At 46.5% G+C, this 22500-nt stretch overlaps 1 protein-coding gene across 1 annotated transcript in view; it reads left to right on the top strand.

The window, feature by feature from the left end:
- Positions 1-22500, top strand: part of bcl11ba (BCL11 transcription factor B a) — a gene marked incomplete in the record, with an annotated part of 84341 nt that overhangs the window by 15489 nt on the left and 46352 nt on the right. The window contains 1 exon segment of the mRNA XM_031828670.1: positions 10825-11206. Coding sequence (XP_031684530.1) covers positions 10825-11206 — 382 coding nt within the window.

The raw sequence follows: 22500 nt of genomic DNA, 5'->3' as shown, positions 1-22500 counted from the left end.
TCCTTCTATAGTGCACTACGTTTGACCAAAGCCCCCTCAGACTCAGCCAGCCTTATTTGGTCAATTAGGCCAAAGTCGAGCGCTTCTTCCTTTCTGTCATTTACTCAGACAGACCCAGACACACACCAAGCCATCTTGAGCAGCAACCTACCAACATCATCAAGACCTGCTAATGATGCGTCTCAGAGAGAAAAAACACAGAGAATCTGTCAGTTAGAAAACAAATAGACATTTTATTTCAAAGTTATTTTCTTTTCTTTAAATAAAAACACTGACTTCAATACAAGTCAAATACCTTGAGTTTTCGGTGTGCATTAGCCCCACCATATAGACCATATCTCAGTACAAGCTCTATAGGAATAAGTCCTTTTTAAACCCCACTATGCAGATATCATCCTCTCTCTCTTTCTCCCTATCTTCCCCCTAGTCTGTAGGCTGTGTCCCAATACTTTTGACCCAAGCAACATTGGTCCTGGTCAAAGGTAGTGCCCTATATAGAGAATAGGGTGCTATTTGCGACACAGACCTCCTGTGTGCTGGATGAAGATGAATAACATCCTCTGACATTTTCTGAGGGATCAGAGAGAAAAATGACATGTAATGTTACCTAGGTGACAGCATGGTTGTCGGGGGTGGTAGCAAATGGATTTTGTGGACGACAGTGTGCGTGAGTGTACCAAGGTGCGTCGGGAATAGGGCTGCCTGTCTTGGATTTTGAACTAGTACTGGGTCAGGTGACAGTTAGACAAACAATGCCATATTGCTTTCATTTCTGTCCTGCTTCTCCACAATGGATGGATTTTATTAGCCTGTGTTTCGGGAACGGTTGCTGTTCATGGATGAGAGGTCAATGTTTCTTTGTTGACCCATGCCAGTCTTCTAGAGTCCAGAGCCCTGTTAGCCCAGTCTCCACTAACACCACTGATGTAGTCTATAAGACCCAGACCTTTCTGGTATCAATATTTGGTCTGCTGTGAGTAACACCTATCAGAGAGCAACATGGACCAGGCCGTGATTCAATGGTCCTGAACTGGAAGAGAGTATTGAGCTGTCTTCAGTCACTTCCTGTCACACCTCTCCCGACTCACATCAGGAAATAGACCGCAGCTCCCACAATGCAGTGCAAAGACATACATTACGCACGGTTGTCTCACACATCCCCTGTGACTGCCACTATGAGACTCACGTTATGCGAGGGCTTGTATTTAGTACACCTTTATTCAGCGAAAGGAAAATTTGAATATTTAAATGAAAAATTATCTTCTGTTTTATTTTAATTTTAATTAATAGAACAATCAATTCACCAAACGTCATTATTAGAAACAGGCCGTCATATTTCATATGGAGAGTTCAGGAGCTGAGGCATGGGGTTGTCAACTAGGTCAGCAGAGTGCACTATTGTTAATAGCTGTGTGTGTGTGTGTGTTCTGATCTCAGTGGCCTGTTAATTTACATAGGAGAACCACTGCAGCCTAATTTGATGCACAGATGGCCTGCCTATGCCTGCAGGTCACATCGGGTCTCTGTTGCGCACACACACACACACACACACACACACACACACACACACACACACACACACACAACACACACACACACAACACACACACACACACACACACACACACACACACACACACACACACACACAACACACACACACACACACAGCTGATGTTATCCTCCTGAGTGTGATCATACAACGCAACGGTTTGCATGTAGACATGATGCTGGCTAAGAGAAGCTGAAGCAAAGTGTCCCTCCTGTCCCAATCTCCACTACAAGGTCATCCTGCCCAGATCAGGCAATGGCTCCTTTACACCACAGCAAAGCAATATCGGCTCTTCTTCTTCTACTTCTTACTGCAGGGTCCATAGGTATGTTAGTAAATAATCATCATTTATCATATTATATGTTATAAAATATAAAAAATAAACACAGAATTTCTATCCAATTAATGTCCTGTATACAATTTTACTGTGCTGATAATTTAGGATGCTGTTTTGAACCCATTCTGGCTGTGTCTGTTAAAAATAAACATGAGCTAAAATAAACCCCTGCTAACGGTGGATCATACAGTAAATCAAAAGGCCTGTGCTCAGTTTGACATTACACATCTGTCTGCATTTATAATTTGGAGCGTTGACAAATGGCAGAAGGACGCACAGCCTGCTGGTGATCCATCATCTAAAATTAGTGGAGAGAGAGAGTCCTGGAGGACATGTAAACAGGGCTACCTGAGCAGCGCTCTAGGGGCTCACGCTACCTCTACCCTCTCTCTATCTACCTCTCTCTACCAGTGGCTATACCCCCCCTCTACCTCTACCCTCTCTCTATCTACCTCTCTCTACCAGTAGCTCTACCCCCCCTTCACACTACCTCTACCCTCTCTCTATCTACCTCTCTCTACCAGTGGCTATACCCCCTCCCCTCTACCTCTACCCTCTCTCTATCTACCTCTCTCTACCAGTAGCTCTACCCCCCTTCACACTACCTCTACCCTCTCTCTATCTACCTCTCTCTACCAGTGGCTATACCCCCCCCCCCTCTACCTCTACCCTCTCTCTATCTACCTCTCTCTACCAGTGGCTATACCCCCCCCCCCTACCTCTACCATCTCTCTATCTACCTCTCTCTACCAGTAGCTCTACCCCCCTTCACACGACCTCTACCCTCTCTCTATCTACCTCTCTCTACCAGTGGCTCTATCCCCCCTCACACTACCTCTACCTTCTCTCTCTATCTACCTCTCTCTACCAGTGGCTCTATCCCCCCCCCCCCCCCCCACACTACCTCTACCTTCTCTCTCTATCTACCTCTCTCTACCAGTGGCTCTATCCCCCCTCACACTACCTCTACCCTCTCTCTATCTACCTCTCTCTACCAGTGGCTCTATCCCCCCTCACACTACCTCTACCTTCTCTCTCTATCTACCTCTCTCTACCAGTGGCTCTATCCCCCCCCCCCCCCCTCACACTACCTCTACCTTCTCTCTCTATCTACCTCTCTCTACCAGTGGCTCTATCCCCCCCTCACACTAACTCTACCCTCTCTCTATCTACCTCTCTCTACCAGTGGCTCTCTCCCCCCTCATACTACCTCTACCCTCTCTCTCTATCTACCTCTCTCTACCAGTGGCTCTATCCCCCCCTCACACTAACTCTACCCTCTCTCTATCTACCTCTCTCTACCAGTGGCTCTCTCCCCCCTCATACTACCTCTACCCTCTCTCTATCTACCTCTCTTTACCAGTGGCTCTATCCCCCCTCACACTACCTCTACCCTCTCTCTATCTACCTCTCTCTACCAGTGGCTCTATCCCCCCCTCACACTAACTCTACCCTCTCTCTATCTACCTCTCTCTACCAGTGGCTCTACCCCCCCCCCCTCACACTACCTCTACCTTCTCTCTCTACCAGTGGCTCTATCCCCCCCTCACACTAACTCTACCCTCTCTCTAACTACCTCTCTCTACCAGTGGCTCTATCCCCCCCACACTAACTCTACCCTCTCTCTATCTACCTCTCTCTACCAGTGGCTCTATCCCCCCTCACACTAACTCTACCCTCTCTCTATCTACCTCTCTCTACCAGTAGCTCTACCCCCCTTCACACTATCTCTACCCTCTCTCTATCTACCTCTCTCTACCAGTAGCTCTACCCCCCTTCACACGACCTCTACCCTCTCTCTAACTACCTCTCTCTACCAGTGGCTCTATCCCCCCTCACACTAACTCTACCCTCTCTCTATCTACCTCTCTCTACCAGTGGCTCTCTCCCCCCTCACACTAACTCTACCCTCTCTCTATCTACCTCTCTCTACCAGTGGCTCTATCCCCCCTCACACTAACTCTACCCTCTCTCTATCTACCTCTCTCTACCAGTGGCTCTATCCCCCCTCACACTAACTCTACCCTCTCTCTATCTACCTCTCTCTACCAGTGGCTCTATCCCCCCTCACACTAACTCTACCCTCTCTCTATCTACCTCTCTCTACCAGTGGCTCTCTCCCCCCTCACACGACCTCTACCCTCTCTCTATCTACCTCTCTCTACCAGTGGCTCTCTCCCCCCTCACACTAACTCTACCCTCTCTCTAACTACCTCTCTCTACCAGTGGCTCTATCCCCCCTCACACTAACTCTACCCTCTCTCTATCTACCTCTCTCTACCAGTGGCTCTCTCCCCCCTCACACTAACTCTACCCTCTCTCTATCTACCTCTCTCTACCAGTGGCTCTATCCCCCTCACACTAACTCTACCCTCTCTCTATCTACCTCTCTCTACCAGTGGCTCTCTCCCCCCTCACACGACCTCTACCCTCTCTCTATCTACCTCTCTCTACCAGTGGCTCTCTCCCCCCTCACACTAACTCTACCCTCTCTCTAACTACCTCTCTCTACCAGTGGCTCTCTCCCCCCTCACACTACCTCTACCTTCTCTCTCTACCAGTGGCTCTATCCCCCCTCACACTAACTCTACCCTCTCTCTATCTACCTCTCTCTACCAGTGGCTCTCTCCCCCCTCACACTACCTCTACACTACCTCAGTAAACATTACACTCACAGAAGTTCCATAATAATAAAGACTTTACTAATGTCATATTATGTACTGTATATATACAGTGTTGTAACGATATGCAAATGGTTCAAGTACACAAGGGAAAATAAATAAGCATAAATATGGGTTGTATTTACAATGGTGTTTGTTCTTCATTGGTTTCCCTTTTCTTGTGGCAACAGGTCACAAATATTGCTGCTGTGATATTTCACCCAGTAGATATGGGAGTTTATTAAAATTGGGTTTGTTTTCTAATTCTTTGTGGATCTGAGTGAAATATGTGTCTCTAATATGGTCATACATTGGGAAGGAGGTTAGGAAGTGCAGCTCAGTTTCCACCTCATTTTGTGGGCAGTGTGCACATAGCCTGTCTAACCTTGAGAGCCAGGTCTGCCTTCGGCACTGAGTCTGTACATAGTCAAAGATTTCCTTAATTTTGAGTCAGTGGTCAGGTATTCTGCCACTGTGTACTCTCTGTTTAGGGACACATAGTTTGCTCAGTTTTTTTGTTAATTTCTAGACACATTGGAAATAATTATCTTTTTGTTTTCTCATGATTTGGTTGGGTCTAATTGTATTGCTGTCCTGGGGCTCTGTGTGGTCTCTGTGTTTTTGTGAACAGAGTCCCAGGACCAGCTTGCTTAGGGGACTCTTCTCCAGGTTCATCTCTCTGTAGGTGATGGCTTTGTTATGGTAGATTTGGGAATCGCTTCCTTTTAGGTGGTTGTAGAATTTAACGGCTCTTTTCTGGATTTTGATAATTAGCGGGTATTGCCGTGCATGCATTATCTGGTGTTTACATTGTACGCTGAGGATATTCTTAGAGAATTCTGCATGCAGAATCTCAATTTGGTGTTTGTCCCATTTTGTGAATTCTTGGTTAGTGAGCGGACCCCAAACACCACAACCATAAGTGGCAATGGGTTCTATAACTGATTCAAATATTTTTAGCCAGATCTTAATTGGTATGTCAAATTTTATGTTCCTTTTGTTTCTTATGTCAGATCATTCACAGCTTTGTGGAAGTTACCTGTGGCGCTGATGTTTAGGCCAAGGTATGTATAGTTTTTTGTGTGCTGTAGGGCAACAGTGTCTAGATGGAATTTGTATTTGTGGTCCTGGCGACTGGACCTTTTTTGGAACACCATTATTTTTTGTCTTACTGAGATTTACTGTCAGGGCCCAGGTCTGACAAAATCTGTGCAAAAGATCTAGGTGCTGCTGTAGGCCCTCCTTGGTTGGGGACAGAAGCACCAGATCATCAGCAAACAGTAGAGATTTGACTTCAGATTCTAGTAGGGTGATACCCGGTGCTGCAGACTGTTCTAGTGCCCGCGCCAGTTCGTTGATATATACACTACCGTTCAAAAGTTTGGGGTCACTTAGAAATGTCCTTATTTTTGAAAGAAAAGCAAATTTTTTGTCCATTTTAAAATAACATCAAATTGATCAGAAATACAGTGTAGACATTGTTAATGTTGTAAATGACAATTGTAGCTGGAAACAGCTGATTTTTAATGGAATATCTACATAGGCGTACAGAGGCCCATTATCAGGAACCATCACTCCTGTGTTCCAATGGCACGTTGTGTTAGCTAATCCAAGTTTATCATTTTAAAAGACTAATTGATCATTAGAAAACCCTTTTGCAATTATGTTAGCACAGCTGAAAACTGTTGTACTGATTAAATAAGCAATACAATTGGCCTTCTTCAGACTAGTTGAGTATCTGGAGCATCAGCATTTGTGGGTTCGATTACAGGCTCAAATGGCTAGAAACAAATAACTTTCTTCTGAAACTCGTCAGTCTATTCTTGTTCTGAGAAATGAAGGTTATTCCATGCGAGAAATTGACAAGAAACTGAAGATCTCGTACAACACTGTGTACTACTCCCACCACAGAACAGAGCAAACTGTCTCTAACCAGAATAGAAAGAGGAGTGGGAGGCCCTGGTGCACAACTGAGCAAGAGGACAAGTACATTAGAGTGTCTAGTTTGAAAAACAGAATCCTCACAATTCCTCAACTGGCAGCTTCATTAAATTGTATGAGCAAACACCAGTCTCAACGTCAACAGTGAAGAGGCAACTCCTGGATGCTGGCCTTCTAGGCAGAGTTGCCAAGAAAAAGCCATCTCTCAGACTGGCCAATAAAAAGAAAAGATTAAGATGGGCAAAAGAACACAGACACTGGACAGAGGAAGACCAGCATCCCGGAGTCGCCTCTTCACTGTTGACGAGGGTGAGACTAAAACTGCATCCCTGTCTCACCCCATGGCCCTGTGGGAAGAAATGTGTGTGTTTTTTGCCAATTTTAATCGCACAATTGTGTTTGTGTACATGGATTTTATAATGTCGTATGTTTTTTCTCCAACACCACTTTCCATCCATTCGAATAGCAGACCCTCCAAATTGAGTCGAATGCTTTTTTGAAGTCACAAAGCATTAGAAGACTTTGCCTTTGTTTTGGTTTATTTGTTTGTCAAATAGGGTGTGAATACTTGGTCTGTCGTATGATAATTTGGTAAAAAGCCAATTTGACATTTGTTCAGTACATTGTTTTCACTGAGGAAATGTACGAGTCTTTTTTGGGTTGGAGGGTTTTTATTTTGTCCTGTAGTTCATTCAAGGTAATTGGAGAATCCAGTAGGTTCCTGTAATCTTTAATAGTTGATTCTAAGATTTGTATTTCATCATGTATATGTTTTTAGTCTTTGTTCGTTGTTCGTTGTTATAGAGCCAAAAAGATTGGAGAAGTGGTTTACCCATACATCTCCATTTTGGATAGATCATTCTTCGTGTTTTTCCAGAAGTGGTTAGATTCTATGGATTCTTCAATTACATTGAACTGATTTCTGACGTGCTGTTCCTTCTTTTTCCGTAGTGTATTTCTGTATTGTTTTAGTAATTCACCATAGTGAAGGCGTAGACTCAGGTTTTCTGGGTCTATGTTTTTGTTTGGACAGGTTTCTTTCTTAGGTTTTTACATTCTTCATCAAATCATTTGTCATTGTTGTCCATTTTCTTTGGTTTTCTGTTTTACATGTTTAGATTAGATAGGGAAGCTGAGAGGTCAAATATATTGTTAACATTTTCTACTGCCAAGTTTACACCTTCACTATTACAGTGGAATGTTTTGTCCAGGAAGTTGTCTTTGTTGTTGCCTAATTGGTTTTTGGTAGGTTTCCATCTATATCATTTCTTAATATTACTCAGTTCCTTTGGCTTTGATGCCTCATGATTGAGTATTGCTCTGTTCAAGTAGACTGTGGTTTTGCTGTGATCTGATAGGGGTGTCAGTGGGCTGACTGTGAACGCTCTGAGAGACTCTGGGTTGAGGTCAGTGATAAAGTAGTCTACCGTACTACTGCCAAGAGATGAGCTATATGTGTACCTACCATAGGAGTCCCCTCGAAGCCTACCGTTGACTATGTACATACCCAGCGTGCGACAGAGCTGCAGGAGTTGTGACCTGTTTTTGTTGATTATGTTGTCATATTTGTGCCTAGGGGGGCTTATGGGGGAGGGAATGCTGTCACCTCCAGGCAGGTGTTTGTCCTCCTGTGTTCTGAGGGTGTCAGGTTCTTGTCCAGTTCTGGCATTTAGGCTGCCACAGACTATCACATGTCCCTGGGCCTGGAAATGATTGATTTCCCCCTCCAGGATGGAGAAGCTGTCTTCATTAAACATGGGGATTCTAGTGGGGGGGTATAGGTAGCACACAGGAGGACATTTTTCTCTGTTAAGATCATTTCCTTTTGAATTTCTAGCCAAATGTAAAATGTTCCTGTTTTGACTAATTTAATAGAGTGAGTTAAGTCTGCTCTATACCAAATTAGCATACCCCCTGAGTCCCTTCCCTGTTTCACACCTGGTAGTTTGGTGGATGAGACTACCAGCTCTCTGCAACCTAGAGGGTAACCAGTGGGTCTGCCTCCTCTCTCTATCTACCTCTCTCTACCAGTGGCTCTACCCCCCCTCTTCCTCTACCTTCTCTCTCTACCTACCTCTCTCTACCAGTGGCTCTCTCCCTCACACTACCTCTACCTTCTCTCTCTACCTACCTCTCTCTATCAGTGGCTCTCTCCCTCACACTACATCTACCCTCTCTCTACCTACCTCTCTCTACCAGTGGCTATCCCCCCTCACACTACCTCTACCTTCTCTCTCTATCTACCTCTCTCTGCCAGTGGCTATCTCCCCCACACTACCTCTACCTTCTCTCTCTACCTACCTCTCTTTACCAGTGGCTCTATCCCCCCTCACACTACATCTACCTTCTCTCTCTACCTACCTCTCTCTACCAGTGGCTCTATCTCCCCCACACTACCTCTACCCTCTCTCTACCTACCTCTCTTTACCAGTGGCTCTATCCCCCCTCACACTACCTCTACCTTCTCTCTACCTACCTCTCTCTACCAGTGGCTCTATCCCCCTCACACTACCTCTACCTCTGTTATATCTCTCTCTTTCTCTCAGTCGTTTTCACTGACTCTAACCCCTGTCTTTACCTCTGTCCTCACCCCCAGCTTCTCTCCTGCGTACCAATTTACCTCTCTCCTTGACTCCTCTCTCTCTCTCTCTCCCTTTTACCCTGCACCACTGGTGTATGTGTGTGAAGATAACATCTTACCTATGACTGTCGTGGCGATAACATCACAGCTTACATACACCCCACGTATCTACAAACATGCTGTCTGCCGGCTTGAACCTGAACCTGAGCACCACAGTACAACACAGCAACCATAGTACAGTAGAGAGACGGTCTGCTCTCAGCTCCAAGGGGGGGGGGGGGGGGGGGGTAAACTGTCAAATAGAACAGCAACAGTAGTGTGTGTGTCTAACTGGTAGAAGTATAGGACGTCCCTGGTGGGCTTTTTGTCAGGGCTCTCTCGCCTACGCTGAAGGTGGCAACACCAAGCGAGAGCCTGGGACTACAAAGAGGCGATTGTAGTCGCGTGTTGGAAGGTGAGAATGAGATTTCAAAATGGATGCAATGAGAGAGGAAGGGGGTAAAGAGGGAGAGGAGGAAGAGAGAGAGAGTAGAGGGCCTAAGAGCATGTTCTGTGTTCTGTGGTCTGTTGTTTATATAGGTGACAGAATCAGCCAGCAGATCTGCAGAGTTTCATGCTTTCATGGTCGTGGCAAATACCCCTCTCTCTCTCTCTCTCTCTCTCTCTCTCTCTCTCCTCTCTCTCTCTCTCTCTCTCTCTGTCTCTCCCTGTCTATCTCTCTCTCTCTCTGTCTCTCTCTCTCCCTGTATCTCTCTCTCCCTGTCTCTCTCTGTCTCTCTGTCTCTCTCTATCTGTATGTCTCTCTCTCTCTCTCTCTCTGTATGTCTCTCGCTCTCACTCTCTGTATGTCTCTCTCTCTTTATCTCTCTCTGTCTCTCCCTCTCTATCTGTATGTCTCTCTCTATATATATATATTTACAGTATATATGTCTCTCTCTCTCTCTTGCTCTCTCTCTCTCTCTGCATATCTCTCTCTCTCTCGCTCTCTCTGTATGTCTCTCGCTCTCTCTCTCTGTATGTCTCTTTCTCTCTTGCTCTCTCTCTCTCTCTCTCTGTATGTCTCTTTCTCTCTTGCTCTCTCTCTCTCTCTATCTGCATGTCTCTCTCTCTCTCTATTTGTATGTCTCTCTCTCTCTCTCTCTCTCTCTCTCTCTCTTTGCTCTCTCTCTCTCTCCATGTCTCTCTCTCTCTCTCTCTATTTGTATGTCTCTCTCTCTCTCTATATATATATATATATATATATATTAATGTCTCTCTCTCTCTCTCTCTCTCTCTCTCTCTCTCTGTATCTCTCTCTCTCTCTGTATGTCTCTCGCTCTCACTCTCTGTATGTGTCTCTCTCTCTCTCTCTCTCTCTCTTGCTCTCTCTCTCTGCATGTCTCTCTCTTTCGTTCTCTCTCTCGCTCTCTGTATGTCTCTCTCTCTCTATTTCTCTCACTTCCATCATCTCCAGTTCTCTGTTGAATATTAATAGCACCTACTTTTCTGCTCGGTCTCTGTCCCACACATGCAGATTTATCAAAATTACTGCTGCTCGCCGCTCTGTGTGTGTGTGTGAGAGCGCGTACGTGCGTATGTAAGATGACACATTCAGGGAGGGCTCTGCCAGGTGTGTGGTGGTTGTAGCAATCAGGGAGAACAGAAAAGCACTGACTCCACAGCAATGCAGACAGTTCTATACCCCAGAGCTCTGTTCTACACTTCCACAGAACAAATCTCACTATTTATAATATTTTCTCTCTCGCTCCCACAGCGGCGGAGTCTGATCATGTGGATGGCGGACTGTCCATGTCTGACTCCCTCACCCTCCCTCACCCTCACCCCCTGTTGTCCCACCCGGCCCTGCTGGACCCCAGCCTATCAAACAGCCTGGCCATGGGTCTGGTTGACCACGACCTGCTCACCTGTGGCCAGTGTCAGATGAACTTTCCCCTGGGAGACATCCTGCTCTTCATCGAGCACAAGAAGAAGCAGTGCCAGGCCCTACTGCAAGGCCACGGCTGCTACGACAAGATGGCCGCTGACCGCAGCAGCCCCTCCCCGCCCCACCAGCAGCAGCAGAACCAGGGTCGCCACGGCCACTGCCAGCTGAGGAAAGTGGTGGAACCGGTGGAAATTGGAATCCAGGTGACACCAGAGGACGAGAGGCTGATGGTGACGCCGACCAAAGGAATTTTCCCCAAGCAGGAGAGCGTCCTGGCTGGTAGGTTACACATACACAGTACACACACACGCACGCAGCACGCACGCACGCACGCACGCACGCACGCACACACACACACACACACACACACACACACACACACACACACACACACACACACACACACACACACACACACACACACACACACACACACACACACACACACACACACAAACCTGCACTGTCTCTCTAAAAACACAGACGTGCACTGTCTCTCTCACTTGCACTTAATCATCATACACACAGACCTGCGCTGTCTGTCTGTCTGTCTGTCTGTCACACAGCTCTCCAGAACTGATGACCATTCTCTCTCCTCTCATTTACCTCTGTAGCAGTCATACAGGGCCTTCCTGTTGAGATTGTGCTAGTGCTCACACCCAAATTAGAGAGCGAGAGTAGTGAGAGAAGGAGAGAGAAAGAGAAGGAGAGAGAGGGAGAGCTGTTTTTTCCTTCAGCGGATTTCATTAGGGCGGGTGCCGTGAGGAGAGGAGAGAGGAGAAACAGCACATTACCCACTCAAGGCCCTAAAACCCCCTCAAGGACTCGGCTAGTTGAAACAAATTGTACACCCCTACTCTCATGGACAAATCCAGCCTAAGCCATCTGCTTAAAAGGTGAAAAGCTCATTAAGATTCAAATAGGCACAAAGAAAGAGGAAAACCGGAGCAGGATTAAAATAGGTAGTTTCCTATTCAGTGAGGTAAGAGGCATTTTACTTTAGAGCAGCTGGAGGCATGGGGAGAGAGAGCTCCTTTCCACCAGACTTATCTTTCACAACAGTCCTCCACAAAGAAACCCAGAGGGAACACAGGGGAAATGGGTCTCATCATTTTTTTAAATTCTGGGATGGACAAAGTTACCGCGGGGAAACCAACGCAGGGGAGCGGTTTATAACACCGACTCGGTCTTAATCATAACAGCTTTTCTTTAGATTTTCTTGTTCTCTTCTCTCTTTCTTTTTTCTGTCATCCGTCTCCATTTCCTTCTTTCTGCAATCGTTATTTGTGAAGGTAACCCGCGGGGGCAAAGATGATTTATTCCTTGCCACCACTGCTACGATACTCGTATTTAGATGTCCCTTAATAATCAGGAAATGTCTCCACACTGATTCCTGATTCAGACTGGTAGTCATTACAGACAGAGAACAGATGTGGAGGTTTATCTGAATATGTTCATATTGCCCTGGAATGCGGTATTTTATATAAAACAGAGGATTGATGGCTACTGTGTAGTATTTTAGAACTGAACAGTACTATTCTGCACCGAGTCATGCTCTCCCAAGTCTGCAAATCCATGGAATAGGACTCCGGTTCTATTTTGTGTGTTTTTCTTCTGAACTGGGGCCATGATTAAGAGGGACGGCCGGGGGCATTCGTATTGTGCCACTAGAGGTGAAATTCTTGGACCGGCGCAAGACGAACGAAAGCAAAAGCATTTGCCAAGAATGTTTTCATGAATCAAAAACCACACTCCAGTGTGTGTGGGCTCTGCGATTTGGCCGGTGCTGTAAAACACCAGTGTTTAGGGGAACTGTGTAACTCCTCTCAACACCTCTCAGAAGGTCCCTTCCTTTCTGCCTTAGAATGCACTCCACTGCAGCTCCCTGCATGTGCAGTTTAACAGTTGATCTATTTTTATAGAGCTAGCTACATAAACACCAAATAGCTATTTGATATGGTCATCTGAGTCATGTTCAAAATGTGTCTTAAATTTAATCTTCATCTTATTTATTTTTTTAAATGTTGTGCTCTTATTCTCCAAGGAGGGAGAGGTAGACTGTAAATAGACCACGACTTAATGACACCTCACAGCTGCGTGGAGCCTGCCTTGAGAAGTGTACTCAGGCATGTGCACTAATTGATTGGTATTGTTAATTTGAGGTCGCGTTAAGGGGATTTAGTATTCATATTTGATAGTCTGCAGAGCATCTTCGGATGGTCTATCCAAATAAATATGTTACCACATATTATCAACAACTATCTTACTGCATAGTCTTTTTGTGAAATCAGCTCTACATTTAAAAATAAATTATGCTTGTGAAAAATCTAATTGCACAATATTTATTTTAATAACAGAACTTGGAAATTATTTCCAGATTAAAAAGGAAAAACATATTAGAGGTGAAATCTGATGTGCGAAGCACCAATAGCAAATTAAACCACACCAGTAGCATTTAATGTTACTAAGTTCTTCTCACAGTCTTATACAATTAACACATTAAATATATCCAAGAAGATGAACTTAATAAGTAATTTTTTTTGCTAGCGTTTAATTTAGAGAATAATCAAGGAAGATTAAATTAAGGACAGGCGAAATGTGCCTTTGTAAATATTATTCCAGTTTTTACAGGAGTACATTTTACACCTTAAATTATTGTGAGAGAGCGAAGAGATAAAGAGAGAGAGATGGAGAGGGAGTGAAAGACAGGGCAAGAGCGAGAGAGAATGGGGTGTGAGAGATAGAAAGCAGGGCGAGGAACAGAGGTGCCGTCCTCAGAAAGAGATTAAGAAGCTTGAATGTCAGTTTGTGCGTGGGACTAAACACAAGCCTGCAGCCAACCCCCATTCATAATTGCCTCCCAGCAGGGTAAAGTATTCTTTTAGGCTAAACCTTTCCTCTTCCATTTGTTCTCAACATGAAATGGAAAAGAGGAAAAGAAGACAGACACACAAACACACTGCTTTAAAAAAATAGAAGCGGTATCTTTGCTCTCTAAGTAGTGATAATTTGGCATTAATTGTTAGTTTTTTCCCTCTTTAAATATATCCATCTGGCAGCTTCTGAGGGAGGGAGGGAGGGATAGCTTCCACAGTAATAGTAGCAGCTGATTGTGAACAGAACAACATTATCAGTCTCTGTGCTCTGAGGGCCTCTGTCTCAGCCTCTCTCTGTTCTGATAAGTCTTCACGTCCAAACAGCAGTTTGATGTGTGTCTGGGGGAGAGAGGGGATACTCCCTAGCAGACATAGATGTGTTGTTTTGACAGGCTGCACACTCTCTTGCTTCACCCAGCCATCAGACACCATCTCATCACCACACTACACACCTGCCCTGCGACTGACAGCTCTCACACAGGAAGGGGAGGGGCCAGGACTGAGTGATCACTCCCTGCCATCTGGAGTGTGTTTTCAGTACAGCAGGCAACCTGGCTGAAATAGTCTGTTTTGTTATTTAGTATGTCTGTGGAGGAAACACAACACAGAGCATATCTGAAAGCAGAACGCAGTGGTGTACACAACAACCCAGCCCCTACTCCGTTCAGGATGTTGATTAAAAAAATGCTTTGATATCCAAAATCCTTATCAAGGGGGAAAGAAAGAAAAGAACAGAAAAACGCTCCTCAGCTTAGAGAAATGTCGTCCACACCTGCATCACCTCGTATTCCATTCCCTTTTACAGTAGTCATTCTCTTCCTCCCCTGACCTGGCCTGCTGTAAGGAAAGTCAATGTTATATATGAGTATATAGGGCAGCCATTGAAGTGGAACCACTTCTGGGTTGAATTGAATCGTTTTTCTACTCTCCAGTATCAGCAGGACACGGAGCCTTGCTCAGCGACTGCCTTATATTGCCACTTAGCCGTCTTAAGATTCAGCGCGATTTAATTATGTTTAATAGACCCTAATTAAATAAAAATATGACATTACCACTATTGCCCGGGGCTAGGAGCGCCAGCGCTGTGGGCAAGAGAGAGGGAGAGAGGGAGAGAGGGAGAGGGAGAGAGATAGAGCGAGAGGGAGAGAGGGGGGGAGAGAGAGGGAGAGAGAGAGGGGGGGGGGGAGAGAGAGAGCGAGGGAGAGAGGGAGAGAAGGAGAGAGAGAGAGAGGGAGAGAGAGGGAGAGAGAGAGAAGGAGAGAGGGAGAGAGAGAAGACACAGTGTGAGACTGAGGTTGTGTCTCAGAGGGTACCCTATATACAGTAGTGTACAACTTTTGACCAGATCCCAGGGTGCCATTTGGGACACAGAAATATCCCCCAGAGCCACCTACCCTGTGGCTCGACCAGGTTAACATCCATAGATACAGAGCCTTTCGCCTGGGGAAAACTTGTGGAAATAAGCCCTGACCGTCAGATTGCACTCAGATAGTCAATTGTATGTTATTAAGCGATCAAAATGTAAGAAAAGGGAAGGGAGGGAGGGCGAGAGAATCTATCCGCCACCGCCGTCTCCACTTCCACCCCTTAATGTAGTTGGCTAGTTTGAGTGGGTGAGTGAGTGAGTTGCTGAGAGATAGGGAGCGTTTAAGTCCTTCCTGTCCTCTCGTTATTTTATTGCAGATTGATTGGAGGTCTCGGGAGAGAGTGATGAGCGGAGATTGGAGCAGTACTATTTCTCACTTCTTCTGACGTAAGGACAATCAGTGTGGCGTTTCATTGGATGAGGCAACAAAATGACCCAATCTCATTACCAATCAGAGTTATGCATGTGTGCTATGCATTTATACTATTTCATATGACGCCTTTGAAAAGGCTTATATGGTGGTAATAGTCTTCAGAATAGTCCCATAAGGCTATGTAAATAAGCCAAGGGACTGCACTGTGGCTTAGCCACCAACTTTGTGAATGTATGAGTGTTGATGGGAGAGTTGAGGAGGAAGTTGGTAGTTGTGAGATCTGTGAAGAGGTGTCATAGCTCTGAGACATTCAGGTGACAAAATCCCTTTTCCCATACTCCCCTGGCTGTTGCCCAAACATACACTACCTCTCCCCCTTGGCCACCATACACTACCTCTCCCCCTTGGCCCCACCATACACTACCTCTCCCCCTTGGCCCCACCATACACTACCTCTCCTCCTTGGCCCCACCATACACTACCTCTCCCTCTGGCCCCACCATACACTACCTCTCCCTCTGGCCCACCATACACTACCTCTCCCCCTTGGCCACCATACACTACCTCTCCCCCTTGGCCCCACCATACACTACCTCTCCCCCTTGGCCCACCATACACTACCTCTCCCCCTTGGCCCACCATACACTACCTCTCCCCCTTGGCCCCACCATACACTACCTCTCCCCCTTGGCCCACCATACACTACCTCTCCCCCTTGGCCCCACCATACACTACCTCTCCCCCTTGGCCCCACCATACACTACCTCTCCCCCTTGGCCCCACCATACACTACCTCTCCCCCTTGGCCACCATACACTACCTCTCCCCCTTGGCCCACCATACACTACCCCTCCCCCTTGGCCCACCATACACTACCTCTCCCCCTTGGCCCCACCATACACTACCTCTCCCCCTTGCCCACCATACACTACCCCTCCCCCTTGGTCCCACACCATACACTACCTCTCCCCCGTCGCCCACCATACACTACCTCTCCCCTTGGCCCCACCATACACTACCTCTCCCCCTTGGCCCACCATACACTACCTCTCCCCCTTGGCCCACCATACACTACCTCTCCCCCTTGGCCACCATACACTACCTCTCCCCCTTGGCCCCACCATACACTACCCTCTCCCCCTTGGCCACCATACACTACCTCTCCCCCTTGGCCCACCATACACTACCTCTCCCCCTTGGCCCCACCATACCACTACCTCTCCCCCTTGGCCCCACCATACACTACCTCTCCCCTGGCCCACAAACTACTCTCCCCTTGGCCCACCATACACTACCTCTCCCCCTTGGCCCCACCATACACTACCTCTCCCCCTTCGCCCACCATACACTACCTCTCCCCCTTGGCCCCACCATTACACTACCTCTCCCCCTTGGCCCCACCATACACTACCTCTCCCCCTTGGCCCCACCATACACCACCTCTCCCCCTTGGCCCACCATACACTACCTCTCCCCCTTGGCCCACCATACACTACCTCTCCCCCTTGGCCCACCATACACTACCTCTCCCCCTTGGCCCACCATACACTACCTCTCCCCTTGGCCCACCATACACTACCTCTCTCCCTTGGCCCACCATACACTACCTCTCCCCCTTGGCCCACCATACACTACCTCTCCCCCTGGCCCCCCTGGCCCCACCATACACTACCTCTCCTCCTGGCCCACCATACACTACCTCTCCCTCTGGCCCCACCATACACTACCTCTCCCCATTGGCCCCACCATACACTACCTCTCCCCCTTGCCCCACCATACACTACCTCTCCCTCTGGCCCCACCATACACTACCTCTCCCCCTTGGCCCACCATACACTACCTCTCCCCCTTGGCCCACCATACACTACCTCTCCTCCTGGCCCACCATACACTACCTCTCCCCCTTGGCCCCACCATACACTACCTCTCCCTCTGGCCCCACCATACACTACCTCTCCCCCTTGGCCCCACCATACACTACCTCTCCCCCTGGCCCCACCATACACTACCTCTCCTCCTGGCCCACCATACGCTACCTCTCCCTCTGGCCTGTAGGTATAACTGTAGCTGTGGTCTGTAGGTATAACTGTAGGTGTAGACTGTAGCTGTGGACTGTAGGTATGGCTGTAGCTGTAGACTGTAGCTGTAGACTGCAGCTGTGGACTGTAGGTATAACGGTAGCTGTGGTCTGTAGGTATAACTGTAGCTGTGGTCTGTAGGTATAACTGTAGATATGGACTGTAGGTATAACTGTAGCTGTAGACTGTAGCTGTGGTCTGTAGGTATAACTGTAGCTGTGGTCTGTAGGTATAACTGTAGCTGTGGTCTGTAAGTATAACCATAGCTGTGGTCTGTAGGTATAACTGTAGCTGTGGTCTGTAGGTATAACTGTAGCTATGGACTGTAGGTATAAATGTAGCTGTGGTCTGTAGGTATAACTGTCGCTGTGCACTGTAGGTATAACTGTAGCTGTAGAATGTAGCTGTGGTCTGTAGGTATAACTGTAGCTGTGGTCTGTAGGTATAACTGTAGCTGTAGACTGTAGATATGGACTGTAGGTATAACTGTAGCTATGAACTGTAGGTATAACTGTAGCTATGGACTGTAGGTATAACTGTAGCTATGGACTGTAGGTATAACTGTAGCTGTAGACTGTAGATATGGACTGTAGGTATAACTGTAGCTGTAGACTGTAGATATGGACTCTATGTATAACTGTAGCTGTGGACTGTAGGTATAACTGTAGCTGTGGTCTGTAGGTATAACTGTAGCTGTGGTCTGTAGGTAGGTATAACTGTAGCCATGGACTGTAGGTATAACTGTAGCTGTGCTCTGTAGGTATAACTGTAGCTGTGGTCTGTAGGTATAACTGTAGCTGTGGTCTGTAGGTATAACTGTAGCTGTGGTCTGTAGGTATAACTGTAGCCGTGGTCTGTAGGTATAACTGTAGCTGTGGTCTGTAGGTATAACTGTAGCTGTGGTCTGTAGGTATAACTGTAGCTGTGGACTGTAGGTATAACTGTAGCTGTGGTCTTTTGGTTTTAACTGTAGCTGTGGTCTGTAGTTATAACTGTAGCTGTGGTCTGTAGGTGTAACTGCAGCTGTGGTCTGTAGGTATAACTGTAGCTATGGACTGTAGGTATAACTGTAGCTATGGACTGTAGGTATAACTGTAGCTGTAGACTGTAGATATGGACTGTAGGTATAACTGTAGCTGTAGACTGTAGATATGGACTGTAGGTATAACTGTAGCTGTAGACTGTAGATATGGACTGTAGGTATAACTGTCGCTGTGTACTGTCGGTATAACTGTAGCTGTGGACTGTAGCTGTAGACTGTATGTTTAACTGTAGCTGTAGACTGCAGGTTTAACTGTAGCTGTAGACTGTAGTTATAACTTTAGGTGTAGACTGTAGGTATAACTGTAGCTGTAGACTGTAGCTGTAGACTGTAGGTATAACTGTAGCTGTGGACTGTAGGTATAACTGTAGCTGTAGACTATAGCTGTAGACTGTAGGTATAACTGCAGCTGTAGATTGTAGGTATAACTGTAGCTGTAGACTGTAGCTGTGGACTGTAGGTATAACTGTAGCTGTAGACTGTAGGTATAACTGTAGCTGTAGACTGTAGGTATAACTGTAGCTGTAGACTGCAGGTTTAACTGTAGCTGTAGACTGTAGGTATAACTGTAGCTGTAGACTGTAGGTATAACTGTAGCTGTGGTCTGTAGGTATAACTGTAGCTGTAGACTGTAGGTATAACTGTAGCTGTAGACTGCAGGTTTAACTGTAGCTGTAGACTGTAGGTATAACTGTAGCTGTAGACTGTAGGTATAACTGTAGCTGTAGACTGCAGGTTTAACTGTAGCTGTAGACTGTAGGTATAACTGTAGCTGTAGACTGTAGGTATAACTGTAGCTGTAGACTGCAGGTTTAACTGTAGCTGTAGACTGTAGGTATAACTGTAGCTGTAGACTGTAGGTATAACTGTAGCTGTAGACTGTAGGTATAACTGTAGCTGTAGACTGTAGGTATAACTGTAGCTGTAGACTGTAGGTATAACTGTAGCTGTAGACTGTAGCTGTAGACTGTAGGTATAGCTGTAGACTGTAGCTGTAGACTGTAGGTAGAACTGTAGCTGTAGACTGTAGCTGTAGACTGTAGGTAGAACTGTAGCTGTAGGCTGTAGACTGTAGGTATAGCTGTAGACTGTAGCTGTAGACTGTAGGTATAACTGTAGCTGTAGACTGTAGGTATAACTGTAGCTGTAGACTGTAGGTATAACTGTAGCTGTGGACTGTAGGTATAACTGTAGCTGTAGAACGTAGGTATAACTGTAGCTGTAGACTGTAGCTGTGCGCTGTAGGTATAACTGTAGCTGTGGTATGTAGGTATAACTGTAGCTATGGACTGTAGGTATAACTGTTGCTGTGCGCTGTAGGTATAACTGTAGCTGTAGACTGCAGCTATGGACTGTAGGTATAACTGTAGCTGTGCGCTGTAGGTATAACTGTAGCTGTGGTCTGTAGGTTTAACTGTTGCTATGGTCTGTAGGTATAACTGTAGCTGTGGTCTGTAGGTATAACTGTAGCTGGTGTCTGTCGGTATAACTGTAGCTGTGGTCTGTAGGTATAACTGTAGCTGTGGTCTGTAGGTATAACTGTAGCTGTGGTCTGTAGGTATAACTGTAGTCGTGGTCTGTAGGTATAACTGTAGCTGTGGTCTGTAGGTATAACTGTAGCTGTGATCTGTAAGTATAACTGTAGCTGTGGTCTGTAGGTATAACTGTAGCTGTGGTCTGTAGGTATAACTGTAGCCGTGGTCTGTAGGTATAACTGTAGCTGTGGTCTGTAGGTATAACTGTAGCTGTGATCTGTAAGTATAACTGTAGCTGTGGTCTGTAGGTATAACTGTAGCTGTGGTCTGTAGGTATAACTGTAGCTGTGGTCTGTAGGTATAACTGTAGCCATGGACTGTAGGTATAACTGTAGCTATGGACTGTAGGTATAACTGTAGCTGTGGTCTGTTGGTATAACTGTAGCTGTGGTCTGTAGGTATAACTGTAGCTATGGTCTGTAGGTATAACTGTAGCTGTGGTCTGTAGGTATAACTGTAGCTGTGGTCTGTAGGTATAACTGTAGCCGTGGTCTGTAGGTATAACTGTAGCTGTGGTCTGTAGGTATAACTGTAGCTGTAGACTGTAGGTATAACTGTAGCTGTAGACTGTAGGTATAACTGTAGCTGTAGACTGTAGGTATAACTGTAGCTGTGGACTGTAGCTGTAGACTTAACTGTAGCTGTAGACTGTCGGTATAACTGTAGCTGTGGACTGTAGCTGTAGACTGTATGTTTAACTGTAGCTGTAGACTGTAGGTATAACTGTAGCTGTAGACTAGGTATAACTGTAGCTGTATCTGTGGCTGTATCTGTGGCTGTAACTGTGGCTGTAACTGTGGCTGTAACGGTGGCTGTATTTGTGGCTGTAACTGTGGCTGTAACGGTGGCTGTAACGGTGGCTGTAACGGTGGCTGTAACGGTGGCTGTATCTATGGCTGTAACTGTGGCTGTAACGGTGGCTGTAACGGTGGCTGTATCTGTGGCTGTAACGGTGGCTGTAACGGTGGCTGTATCTGTGGCTGTAACGGTGGCTGTAACGGTGGCTGTAATGGTGGCTGTATCTGTGGCTGTAACTGTGGCTGTAACGGTGGCTGTAACGGTGGCTGTAACGGTGGCTGTATCTGTGGCTGTAACGGTGGCTGTAACGGTGGCTGTAACGGTGGCTGTAACGGTGGCTGTATCTGTGGCTGTATCTGTGGCTGTAACTGTGGCTGTAACTGTGGCTGTAACGGTGGCTGTAACGGTGGCTGTAACGGTGGCTGTAACGGTGGCTGTATCTGTGGCTGTAACGGTGGCTGTAACGGTGGCTGTAACGGTGGCTGTAACGGTGGCTGTATCTGTGGCTGTAACGGTGGCTGTAACGGTGGCTGTAACGGTGGCTGTATCTATGGCTGTAACGGTGGCTGTAACGGTGGCTGTAACGGTGGCTGTAACGGTGGCTGTATCTATGGCTGTAACGGTGGCTGTAACGGTGGCTGTAACGGTGGCTGTATCTATGGCTGTAACGGTGGCTGTAACGGTGGCTGTAACGGTGGCTGTAACGGTGGCTGTATCTATGGCTGTAACGGTGGCTGTAACGGTGGCTGTAACTGTAGCTGTTGTTGTGGCAGTATTTATAACTATGGCTGTGCCTGGATCGATGTGTGGGAGTCGATGTGCGTTTGACTTGATGTGCTGCTCTGGAGCCATTACCAGGGCTGGCTCTCTTGTTGCTCTGTTGTTTCAATAAAGCCATGAGTGTCTGGAACCGAGCGACCCCTTTTGGAAGTGGTAATTGCCCACTTTTGTCTCGTTCCGTTCCCGCTCTCTTCTGCGAACCGTTCACACACACTACATCCTCTCTCTCTCTCTCTCTCTCTCTCTCTCTCTCTCTCTCTCTCTCTCTCTCTCTCTCTCTCTCAATTCAAGGGGCTTTATTGGCATGGGAAACATATGTTTACATTGCCAAAGCAAGTGAAATAGATAATATACAAAAGTGAAATAAACAATAAAACATTAACAGTAAACATACCACTCACAAAAGTTCCAAAAGGATTCTCCCTCCCTCCCTCTTTCCTCCCTTGTTTTGTAGTACTGTTGGTGAAGGGTTTTGTTCACATGCCTTTCAAATAAAGTGTGTGAGATGCATATTTAATCAGCTGCTGGGGTTGCCAATGAGAGACCAGCAGAGGACCCCCCCCCCCCACACACACACACATACGAACACTAGCCTGACTGTTTAGTTTTCTGTAGGAGGTATTTATAGTACCAGTATCAATAACCCACACATCTTCA

The sequence above is a fragment of the Oncorhynchus kisutch genome, linkage group LG7 (assembly GCF_002021735.2).
Source record: "Oncorhynchus kisutch isolate 150728-3 linkage group LG7, Okis_V2, whole genome shotgun sequence".
In the NCBI taxonomy this organism is placed as follows: domain Eukaryota; kingdom Metazoa; phylum Chordata; class Actinopteri; order Salmoniformes; family Salmonidae; genus Oncorhynchus; species Oncorhynchus kisutch.
The sequence above is the reverse complement of the archived record's forward strand: the minus strand, read 5'-3'. Positions and strand labels throughout refer to the sequence as shown.